This window comes from Equus asinus, chromosome 28, assembly GCF_041296235.1.
Source record: "Equus asinus isolate D_3611 breed Donkey chromosome 28, EquAss-T2T_v2, whole genome shotgun sequence".
In the NCBI taxonomy this organism is placed as follows: Eukaryota; Metazoa; Chordata; class Mammalia; order Perissodactyla; family Equidae; genus Equus; species Equus asinus.
In genome coordinates, this window is record NC_091817.1 from 36,778,841 (window position 1) to 36,791,115 (window position 12,275).

Genomic DNA, 12,275 nt, shown 5'->3' on the forward strand with positions numbered 1-12,275 from the left:
TGGGCGAACAACTCCTCAAATATAAGGGGAAACACTGCCCTTCAGGCACCAGGATCAATCCAAAATTAAATTGGCAGAGACTTATAGGGTGGTTTTGTATATAAAGCCTGAGAGTCTTTGTGATTATGTATGAAAAAAATCTAAATTAAAATGACTATCTCTTCATTTAAATTTACAGCAAGAAATTAATTATTCAAAAACAATTAAGCCAACCAAAGGCCATTTCCATCCCTTACACCTCTCAAAAGTGAATAGCTGTTAGTAAAAAGTAGCATTTAACACTTCAAATGGAAGTATTAGACATAGGACATAAAATTAATTTCTATCTCAGACCTTAAATGCCAAACCTTGCTGTGAACACTATTGTGAAAACTTTCATTTTTAAAGTCTTCTAAATTTATATTCATGTTAACACTAGTGAAAGTTCGGGCATTAGAAGTCATAAAATATTTTACAGGTAAACTAGATTGGGAAATGTAGCTTTTTTTTTTTTTATTAATGTTATGATAGATTACAACCTTGTGAGATTTCAGTTGTACATTTTTGTTAGTCATGTTGTGGGTACACCACTTCCCCCTTTGTGCCCTCCCCCCAGCCCCCCTTGGGAAATGTAGCTTCTTACCCAGTATGTCAGTGATATTGGAAATGCCAGGGCATTTTCCTCCTTTGCAGGTTTGAATGGAGAAAGTAGTTGGCCCTGTCCTTCTCTGTTTTCCCAGAGTCCTCCAGCATCTTGAACAGAGCCGCTGGCTAGACCGTTGCACCAGAAGCCTCTTTGTGGAATTTGTGGTCTTCAATGCTAATGTGAACCTGTTCTGTGTAGTGACCCTGATTTTGGAATCCAACAATATGGGTATGAGGCTCTCTTCTCTCCTCCCTCTGTGACCTGGGTATCTCAGGAGAAGTCCCAATTTCTTTATCTTATACCATTAAAAGGCATTATTTTAATTACAGTTATTACATATAAATATAATTTTAAAAGTGAAATAGTTTAAAGCAAACACTAGCATTCCTCTGTTTATCCCCACCTCATTCCAACTCCCCAAAAACAGCTACTTTCAGCTTTTTTAAACTATTTGACTTTTGGAATTTAAAAATTATTAACTATTTCATGAATCTTCAGTTTTAGAAAGGTATTTCTTTCTTTTTATGACAATGAGGATTTAACCTTTTTATACCTACACATGTCCCTAATATACACACATATACACCTTTTCTTTTTTCCTTATTCTCCCAAAATAGTAATATAATTTGTAGTTAATTTGAGTATTTCCATTATTGTGATTATGTAAGTATTTTTCAAAGATGAGCCATGTAATGTATTACAATTAAATTTCCTTTCTTTCTCAACTTTTTGTTTTCCAAAGAGTTTATAACTACTTTTTTTTTGTTTGCTTGGTTTTATATGCATCTGTCATTGATTCATCTCCAAATTCTTCCTAGAAGTAAAATATCTCACTTGGTTAAAAAGTATCAAGTAACCTATCATTTTATCTTTTTCTTAGAGACATCCTCTTTAGGGCCCTCCATCCTCTTTTTGTTTGTTCCCCAAAGCCCCAGTACCTGGTTGTATATCCTAGTTGTAAGTCCTTCTAGTTCTTCCATGTGAGCCACCAGCACAGCATGGCAACTGACAGACAGGTGGTGTGGTTCCATGGCCAGGAAACGAACCTGGACCACCAAAGCAGTGAGAGAGCTGAGCTTTAACCACTAGCCCACTGGGGTTGGCTCCCTCCATCCTCTTTTGGTATAGTCTGGATTGGCTATTCTCTCAGCCTGCCCTAGAGTTCTTATCCTGCACTCTCCCTTCACTGTCACCCTAGGGATTATTTTTACTTCTCTCCTCTGTTGGATCCCCTTTGTCCCAGATCCCATATCTTCTTCTCATGGTTTACTTTCTCATTTTGTTGGAGCACATCCTCTAGTAACTTCCTGGAAGGGTGCAAAGGAAGTAAATTTTTTGAAATCTTACATTTCCAAAAAAGTTTTTTTTTCTGCCATCACATTTGATTGCTAATTTGTCTGGATACAGTTGTTTTTCACAGAATTTTGAAAAGTATAGCTCCATTGCCTTTTAGCATCTCATATTGCTGTTAAGAAGTATGATAATGCCCCCATTCCCAAAAGTTTTTAGAATTATCTTTGTCCACAGGGTTATGAAAGGACCTCATGATGAGCCCTTTAATCTGGAAATGTGTCCTTAAGTTCTGAGACGTTTTCTTTCATTTTTCTCTGTTCATTTCTTTATTTTCTCTGTTCTCTTTTTCTAATATTTCTGGCATTTTGACATTGGAACTCCCGGACTGATTTTCTGATTTTCTTATGTTTTTGCTTTTATCTTCCATCTTTTTCTTCTAATTTCTGAAAGATTACTTCAACTTCGAAACCATTTGTTGAATTTTTCATTTTCATCATATTTTAATTTCCAAAAATTGTTTGTTCTCATAATATTCCTTTTTCATAGTCTCCTATTGTTCTTTAATGATGCAATAGCTTCTCAATTCTGAGGGTATTATAGGTTTGTTTTGTTTTTTTTCTGCTCCTTCACTTTCTCTAATTCCTCTGAGCTGCTTTTATTTTTTGAGGTTTCATTTTAATCTCCATTTTTCGATTTTAGGGGTTCAAGTATCTGGCTGTTCTTTCATATTCAAGAGGGAGGCAGTAAAAAGCAAATAAATGCTAATTAGATGCTCTGTGCACATGGATAGAGCTTGTCAACTGGTATCTATGTCTTTTCTCTTGGGCAGTCAGTTTTCACAGAGAGGGACCCTCCAAACTCCTGCTTTGAGGATATAAATCTGTTAGACTTCCCAAAGCCAGTTGAGGGAAGGGATCTTGGAAGGGTCTCACTGTGCAGTATGTAAACTTTCTCTTACTCCCTCTTTTCAGTAGGCCACTACTCTCAAATGTACCTGGTGTCCCTGAGTTCAGATTCTCTCCAGTTCAACATCACCGGGAAATAAATCTTTAGTCTTGTGTTGGTGGCAAGCAGGATGGGTAGCAGTACCTAGTTGTGAAGGGAAGAGAGGAAATCTGGGATCTAATTGCTTATGTTCAGACTTGTAGTCAATTCTCCTGTTTTCAGTTCCACTTGACCTTCTATCTTCAGAGGTAACTAATGCCTCCAATTTCTCAGGCTTTCTAGGATTTTGTGGTAAGAATTGGCTTACTTCCATGTTTCCTGCACTGCTTACTTCAGTTTCAGCTTTCTTGAATCTGCTGAACCAGTGTCATTCATCTATTTTCCAGCTTCTGGTAGTTTATTGCTCTGATCTGCCCTCCTCGTCTGTATCTTTGGGTTGTTTTTTCCTCTTCACTGTCATCATGGCATTTTGTAAGGGATTGCAGGGGAACTCGTCCGTTCATTTCCCCTACCTTTAACAGGAAGTCTATCCTAGTCCTAACTTCCTTTCTCCTTTCTTCTGTCTTCCACATTTTGCCCACAAGTGTCCTCCCATTTACCACCAGGTGTTACTTCTAATCAGGAATTTTTTCCTCCCAGATCCACACAGAGTAGACCACTTCTCCTATACTTATTCTAAATGAAGCCTGAAGTCTTCCTGAGGGTCTTCATAGGGTTTTTATTGTTAGTAACTACCAAAAAAATAGATACAGGTAAAATAAACATGAGGAAATCCCCAGTCCTGAGAGCAAGCTATGTGAAGTCAGAACTCCTTTTTTTTTTTAATCTTTTTTTTTTTTTTTTGAGGAAGATTAGCCCTGAGCTAACATCTGCTGCCAATCCTCCTCTTTTTGCTGAGGGAGACTGGCCCTGAGCTAACATCTGTGCCCATCTTCCTCTACTTTATATGTGGGATGCCTGCCACAGCATGGCTTGCCAAGCGGTGCTGTGTCCACACCCGGGATCCAAACCGGCAAATCCCCGGCCGCGAAGCAGAACATGCGCACTTAACCACTGTGCCACTGGGCCAGCCCCCTCCTTTTGTTCTTAAATGTACTTTCTGCTACAAGGGATGCATTTTAGCTCTAATATTTTTGGGCTTTATGAAAAGTTTATATTCACAAGACCTTTTATGATTGTATAAACTTCAACAATCTCACTTCCAGTCTGAAGGTTTTTAGTCTCTCCTCATATAAACATCTGAGTATTCTTGGAATACTATTAGTATTCATCGGATAATATTAGTGTTTTGCACATAGAAAGTATCTAAATTTGAAACAGTTTAAAGCATTTTTTCAGGGGCTGGCGCCGTGGCCGAGTTGTTAAGTTCACGCACTCCACTTCAGCAGCCCAGGGTTTTGCCGGTTCAGATCCTGGGTGCGGACATGGCACCGCTCATTAGGCCACGTTGAGGTGGCATCCCACATACCACAACTAGAAGGACCCACAACTAAAATATACACCTACGTACTTGGGGGATTTGGGGAGAAAAAGCAGAAAAAAAATAAAAGAAGATTGGCAAGAGTTGTTAGCTCAGGTGACAATCTTTAAAAAAAAAAGCATTTTTTCATTATCCTCATTTCTAAAAACATATTTTAAACAGCTTTAAACAAAAGTACCATGCTTACGTTTAACTTCATCCTCCTCTCATTCAATTCCCTCTTTCAAACATCATTGCACCAGTACAACTGGTCAATTTATCTCTGCAGCCATTCCAACTTGGTAAGGGTGACGCCTATAACAGCTGTTACGTCGTTGGCACTGCCCTCGAGGAGGGATAAACAGTACAATCCTCTCCCTCCACAGACGTTCAGTGCAGTCAGCACATTTCTCCACCAGCTCTGCATACATGATCTCATTTAATATTCATGACAGCTCTAGGGAAATACATAGTGGAGTGTAGAGACTCAGGAACGTTTGAACTTGATAATCCAGGAAGAGTTGGGGTTATTTCAAAGACAAAATTTGAAGGGAAGAAGGCCAAAGTTTTAAAGACTCTTGATTCCAGTTGTTCTCTGTTATTCTCAGGTGCTTTCTTCACCTCTGTAAGACTGGACACTTTACGTTCCCTCCAGACATCAAAGAAGGACTTTGCCTGGTCTGTTGTCTCGCAAGTCATCTACTATCTACTTGTCTGTTACTACGCCTTCATGCAGGTGAATTGATAATGTTAGATGTAAGAAATTCCCTAGGTTGCCAAATATTATTTGGGGAGCTCCACAATGAGCTATTACTAGAATTATGGCTATGATTTTGGTCCTTTCCGGAAGGCTAAATTCAGTTAAAGGCTGACTGGCTTTCCACCAAGTAGCTCTTTCAATTTTCAAGAGTTAAAGAAGTCAGTCTGGATAAAGACTGTTATTTTCTGTACAGTTGTATTGCCCTTATAAGGTAATAATAGCAAGAGATTGGAAGTATGATAACCAGAGCAAGGGTTCAAAAATACAGATGATTGCACCCAAAAGAGAATATATCTTGAGCCAAACATAACGTTTTCTTCATTTTCAGGCTTGATAACTAATTTAGAAACTTTTTTATTATATATTTTTAAATTTAAGCAACAAGAAAAAGGATGAATGTATGCAATGAAAGTTGTATTAGAGAAGGCCAGCTTTTCCGTAAGCAGCAGCCCTGAGTGACTAGAGCAGAACCAAGGCCGTAACCCATTGTGTCCAAGTTAGATTCGACAAGTCCCCTGCAAGTACTTTGCCGGGGTTCCTAACACTTCGTTAGGGAGACACCCAGCTAATCTTTAGGCAAGCAGTGGTGACTGTGGTGTCTGTGTTCAGGGTCGCCGGCTGAAACAGCACAGGTGGAGGTTCTTCACTAGGAAGAGAAACATTCTGGACATGAGCATAATCCTCATTAGTTTTGTCGTCTTGGGGCTTGACATGAAGCTTATTGCTCTACATAAGAAAAACATGGCACAGTACCGCTATGACCGGGACAGGTAAGAGGGAGCCTGAGGAGCAGAGGCTATGTCCAACGTTTCCTGATCGCACACAAGTACAGGCACACCTCATTTGATTGCACTTCGCTTTACTGTACTTCACTGATACTGCATTTTTCATAAAATGAAAGTTTGTGGCAACCCTGTGTTAAGCAAGTCTATTAGCGCCATTTTTCCAACAGCATTTGCTGACTTCGTGTCTGTCATATTTTGGTAAATTTTGAAATATTTCAAACTTTTTCATTATTATTATATTTGTTATGGTGATCTATGATCAGTGTCTTCGATGTTACTATTGTAATTGTTTTGGGGTTCCACAAACTGCGTCTATACAAGATGGCGAACTTAACCAATAAATGTCGGATGTGTTCTGACTGCTCCACTGTCCAGCCCTATCCCATCTTTCCCTCTCCTGGGGGCCGGGAGGCGTCCCTATTCCCTAAGGAACAACAGTATTGAAATTAGGCCAATTAATAACCCCACAATGGCCTCTAAGTGTTCAAGTGAAAGGAAGAGTCACACATCTCTCATTTTAAATCAAATGCCTGAAATGATTAAGCTTAGTGAGGAAGGCCTGTTGAAAGCTGAGACAGGCTGAAAGCTAGGCCTCTTGTGCCACTTAGCCAAGTTGTGAATGCGAAGGAAAAATTCTTGAAGGAAATTAGAAGTGCTACTCCAGTGAACACACGAATGATAAGAAAGCGAAACAGCCCTGTTGCTGATCTGGAGAAAGTTTGAGTGGTCTGGATACAAGATCAAACCAGCCACAACATTCCCTTAAGCCAGAGTCTAATCCAGAGCGAGGCCCTAACTCTCTTCAGTTCTGTGAAGGCTGAGAGAGGTGAGGAGGCTGCAGAAGAAATGCCTGAAGCTGGCAGAGGTTGGCTCATGAAGTCTAAGGAAAGAAGCCGCCTCCACAACACAGACGTGCAGGTGAAACAGCGGGTGCTGATGGAGAAGATACAGCGAGTTATCCAGAAGATCCAGCTAAGATAATTAATAGAGGAGGCCACACTAAACAACAGATTTTCAATGCAGATGAAACAGCCGTACACTGAAGAAGATGCCATCTAGGACTTTCACAGCTACAGAGAAGTCAGTGCCTGGCTTCAAAGGACAGGCTCACTCTCTTGTTAGGGGCTAAAGCAGCTGGTGACTTTAAGTTGAAGCCGAAGCTCATTTACCATTCCAAAAATTCTAGGGCCCTCAAGAATTATGCTAAATCTCCTCTACTGTGCTCTATACATGGAACAGCAAATACCGAATGACAGCACGTCTATTTATAACATGATTTACTGAATATTCTAAGCCCACTGTTGAGACCTACTGCTCTGTAAAAAAGATTCCTTTCAAAATATTACTGCTCATTGACAATGCACTTGGTCACCCAAGAGCTCTGATGGAGGTGTACAATGAGATTAATGCTGTTTTCAGCCTGCTAACGCAACATCCATTCTGCAGACCACAGATCAAGGCATACTTTTGACTGTCAAGTCTTATTACTTACGACATACATTTTGTAAAGCTGTAGCTGCCATAGATAGTGATTCCTCTGATTGATCTGGGGAAAGTAAATCAAAAACCTCTGGAAAGGATTCACCATTCTAGATGCCATTCAGAACATTAGTGATTCATGGGCAGAGGTCAAAATATCAACATTAACAGGCATATGGAGGAAGTTGATTCCAGCTCTCACGGATGACTTTAAGAGGTTCAAGACTTCACTGGAGGAAGTAACTGCAGACATGGCAGAAAGAGCACGAGAACTAGAATTAGAACTGGAGCCTGAAGATGTGACTGAACTGCTGCCATCTCATGATAAAACTTGAACGGATGAGGTGTTGCTTCCTATGGATGAGCAAAAACAGTGGTTTCTTAAGATGGACTCTCCTCCTGGTGAAGATGTTGAAATGACAACAAAGGATTCAGAATGTTACACCAACTTAGTTGATGAAGCAGCAGCAGGGTTTGAGAGGAGTGACTCCAATTTTGAAGAAGTCCTACTGTGGGTAAAATGCTATCAAACAGCATCGCATACTACAGAGAAATCGTTCTTGAAAGGAAGACTCATTCGATGTGGCAACTTTCATTGTTGTCTATTTTAAGAAACTGCCACAGCCACCCCACCCTTCAGCACCCACCACCCTCATCAGCCAGCAGCCATCAACACTGAGGCAAAACTCTCCAAAAGCAAAAAGATTATAACTCACTGAAAGCTCAGATAATGGTTAGCATTTTTTAGCAATAAGTGTTTTTTAATTAAGGTATATGCAGTTTTTTAGATATAATGCTATTGCACACTTTTAGTAGACTACAGTATACTGTAAACATAACTTTTATATGCACTAGGAGACAAAAATTTGTGTGGCTTGCTTTATTGTGATATTCGCTTTATTGCGGTGGCCTGGAACAGAACCCAAGATATCTCTGAGGTGTGCCTGTGTTCTTTCACACTCCCCTCCTCCTCCACTGCTCTACCAGATCTATATTCGTATAATACCAGAGTTAAACACAGAATTCAGACCAATGTCCACAGCAGGGAAAACAATTAACTAGAAAACTTTTATACTGCTAACCACATTGAAAAGCTCTTCTGCCTTCATAGTACTTAGCTATGTGCTTGTCAAGGATAATGCATATAAATTTCACATAGCAAGAGCCTGAAACTGGTCATTATTTTGCACGCTGGCCAAGGAATAAAGCCAAAGACATGACAAATATTCATCCTTTAAATAAAACCACAACACAGGGGCCAGCCCCGTGGCCGAGTGGTTGAGTGCGCACTCCGCTTCGGCGGCCCAGGGTTTCGCCAGTTCGGATCCTGGGTGCAGACATGGCACTGCTCGCTGGGCGATGCTGAGGTGGCGTCCCACATGCCACAACTAGAAGGACCGACAACTAAAATATACAACTATGTACTGGGGGGATTTGGGGAGAAAAAGCAGAAAAACAAAGAAAGAAGATTGGCAACATTTGATAGCTCAGGTGCCAATCTTTAAAAGAAAAAAACCCACAACACATCCTGTAAATCCAAAGAAGCTTGCTTTCTGGGTAGGGATGTTCATCTATTAGCTCGTTCATACTGAGAGACATTCCCTCTCTTCTCTGGTCTTTCTTATGGGAAAGACCATCTGTTTCCCAGACCAAATACTGCCACATGGTGCTTTTCTAACCTTTCAGTGGTCAACAGCCTGGGCCATTGATGTGTGTAAGACTGAGCTGATGTCCCAGGAAGGTCTCATAGGGGGTCGTTTAAGGAGGGACGATGGCGTTGGCAGCTGGGGTCCAGCCTGCTGTGTGGCATTGCCTAGGTCTAAAACAATAAAAGAATTGTGATTGAGTGCCAACTTATCATATCTACGGAGTTCTTTCCAAGTAACCTAGCTGCTGCAACATAAAATTATAAATGCATCTCTCACATAACAAAACCTAATTGATAAAAAATCAAAAACCCTAATACAAATTAGGGGATCAATTATCTCCTGCTGGAGAACAATACAGGATTAGAGTGTTACAGAAAACAGATTCATCTCCTTTTGAGAGGAGCCATTTAACTTAAACCACAACAGTGGAGGAGGGTGGTCTTGATTTCCAGAATGAATTTGGAGTAAAGAAATCAGCTAGCGGTTACATTTCAAGGTTTCTTCAGCACAGCTCCCAGCCAATACATAGCCTTTTGCCAATGCTCTCACATCCACAAGTACAGGAGGCCACACTGGAAAGCAGAGTTCTTACATCAGCTTGACCTAACAGGACTCACAGAGCTGCCACAATTCAGCAGCAGGAGCATTGGAGAAACTGACATGACAGGAATTGATGGTGGCAGAGACTTCCTGCCAAATAACTGTCAGCCTTCCTTGGTACAGGTTCATCAGCTTCAATAAGGCAGTAAAATTGAACTCCACTGTCATTCACCTCATGGGCTTCCTGGTGCTGTTGGCAACTGTTCAGCTATGGAACCTGCTGCATCATAACCCGAGACTGCAGGTCATCGGCAGAACACTCAGCAAAGCCTGGGACGAAGTGGTGGGCTTCTTGCTGGTCATCCTGATCCTGCTGACAGGCTATGCCATTGCTGTAAGCCCCCATTCCCAGTGTCTGTCTTCTTCTAAGTGCTGTGGTCTTGGAATCACGTTGCTTCCCTTAGAAAAGATCACTCTATGGAAAGCCATCAGCTAAAGTTGTCAAAGAGTTTTGGAGAAAGGTTTTGGTTTTAGTTGTAATTCCATACTTAACTAGCAATGACTTACACTCAGATGTTTGTCTCATCTCTAAAATTGGGATAAAACTTAGCTCACAGAAAAATGTGAAGGTCAAATAAATTTATATGAAAACACTAAGTACAAAGGAATTTTATGTATTCTTTAGTCATAATAATTTGAATGGCTACTAGGGAACGTCTTTAACTTTCATGCCCTTGGCTCCTGTTGGCCCCATCGTTATCCAGCCCCCCAGGAGAGAGAGAACTGCACCTCGCTCCACTGCTCTCCACCCGCCCTGACTGGTCTTTCTCCTTCTTTTCAGTTTAACCTGCTGTTCGGATGGAGCATCTCTGACTACCGAACTTTTTTCAGCTCAGCAGTGACTACTGTTGGTCTCCTCATGGGGATCTCTCATCACAAGGAGGTGAAAACCCCCGTCCTGGCTTCCCCGCAGAATTCTAGTTGGTTTACTAAGTCTAACAAGGGGCTACTGCTTATAAAAGCAGCCCCTGCTGTACCACTGCGCACTGGGAAGGGGAGTGATTTAGGTCCTTTGCCATTCTGTTTAATGGTACTACCTACGCATACAGCTTTTGAGTGGCTGCTACTTTCAGAAATCTGTCCTTTTCTTAGCACACAGTCCCACCTTCCTCACCTCTTGCATCCTTAATCTTCTTGCCCAAGGATACTGGGCCTGAACTTGTATTCTCATACCCAGCCAGATCAACATGATTTGTTGCTTCTTTCTCAATGTCCCTTTAAAGCGTACAATGGAAATGACCTAAAAAAAATTAGGGAGGTACAATTCCAGGAGGAACCGCAATATTTCTGTTCATAATTAATACTTATTTCAGAGAGCGAATTCTTTTCCCCCAGCAACTACCAACACAAATCCCTTTTTATTCAACATAAAAAAGTAGGGAGGCCAACCCCATGGCCTAGTGGTTAAGCACACACTGCTTTGGCAGTCCAGGTTCACAGGTTCGGATCCCAGGGGCAGACCTACACCACTCACCAGCCATGCTGTGGTGGCACCCTACATGTAAGATAGAGGAAGATGGCACAGATGTTAGCTCACGGCTAATCTTCCTCAAGCAAAAACAAAGAAAAGAGGAAGATTGGTGACAGGCGTTGGCTCAGGGCAAATCTTCCTTGGGGGGTGAGGAGGGGGACTGGAAGAAACCCAGATAAGGATTTGGGTCCCAAACACTAGCATATATAGATTTGATCAGGGAAGAAAAACTGCAATTTAAGTTAGTGAAACTGGCAAGATTTTCATCAAGGCTTATCATTCTGATAATTCAAAAGTTACTAATTAAAATGGGTAAGTTAACATAGTTTCTAATGTGCAAAGTTACCACCTTCCTAAGAACCAAGGAAAGTATAACTTCTATTCTGGGGGGACTATTTGGTTGTAGTTCTAGCCCCAATCACTAGGGAACAAAGCCCTCACCCCTGGATCACTTTGTGTACTACAGCTCTTAAGGAACTAACAATCAGAATGAGAAACTGTGGCTAACACCTACTTTTTGACCTTGGGGGGGAAAAAAAACCCTTTTCTGCTCTAATTATAATTGTACAATATGAAGGATAAATGGTGTATACTTATTGGGAAAAGTTTTGCATCACAAACGCAAAGAGGTTGCCCAAACTGTTTGGTTGACCTAAAGTTGTTATAATTGAACACGTTTAAGTAAGTGGATAGGTTGGTATTAGGAAATCTTTTGTCATATAGGAGATTGCCATCACAGTGGCATTTATTATAAGTATTCATCCTCTCTAAGTTGTTGGGTTTGTTTTTTGTTTTAAACAGTGCCCTAGTGGCACCAATGAAGGAGCCAACATTAAGGGAAAATAAATATCATTTGTTAAAATGAATACCTAAAATAATATTGTTATGGAAACCACTCTAATATAAATTTGAGAAAGCTTTCTTTAATTGAAAGGTAAAGAAAGGCAAAACTCAGTACTTACACTTTTAAAGATAACAATAAAAAAAATCTACTAAATTAAGTCAATTTTCTATAGCTAACCTGTTAAATTTTTTGGGATGCTCCTGTATTTAGAGTAGAAGCTTCTTGGAATGGCAAGACAGTTTTCATTATCATTTCTAGTATGTATTATTTCAATACACTTTTGCTACTCCTTGAAGCTTCCATGTTTAGATATATTTTCCAGAATTGCCAAAACTCACATGGGCTTTGAATCATTTATAATTCCA

The 12,275-nt window shown here is 40.5% G+C and overlaps 1 protein-coding gene across 1 annotated transcript in view; it reads left to right on the forward strand.

Moving 5' to 3' along the window:
- PKD1L3 (polycystin 1 like 3, transient receptor potential channel interacting) overlaps nt 1-12,275 on the forward strand; it is an 81,411-nt gene that overhangs the window by 66,658 nt on the left and 2,478 nt on the right. Inside the window, exons 26-30 of the mRNA XM_070500490.1 lie at nt 720-853; nt 4,931-5,058; nt 5,692-5,852; nt 9,719-9,929; nt 10,377-10,478. Of these exons, the coding sequence (XP_070356591.1) occupies nt 720-853; nt 4,931-5,058; nt 5,692-5,852; nt 9,719-9,929; nt 10,377-10,478 (736 nt within the window). The remainder of the gene's footprint in view (nt 1-719; nt 854-4,930; nt 5,059-5,691; nt 5,853-9,718; nt 9,930-10,376; nt 10,479-12,275) is intronic.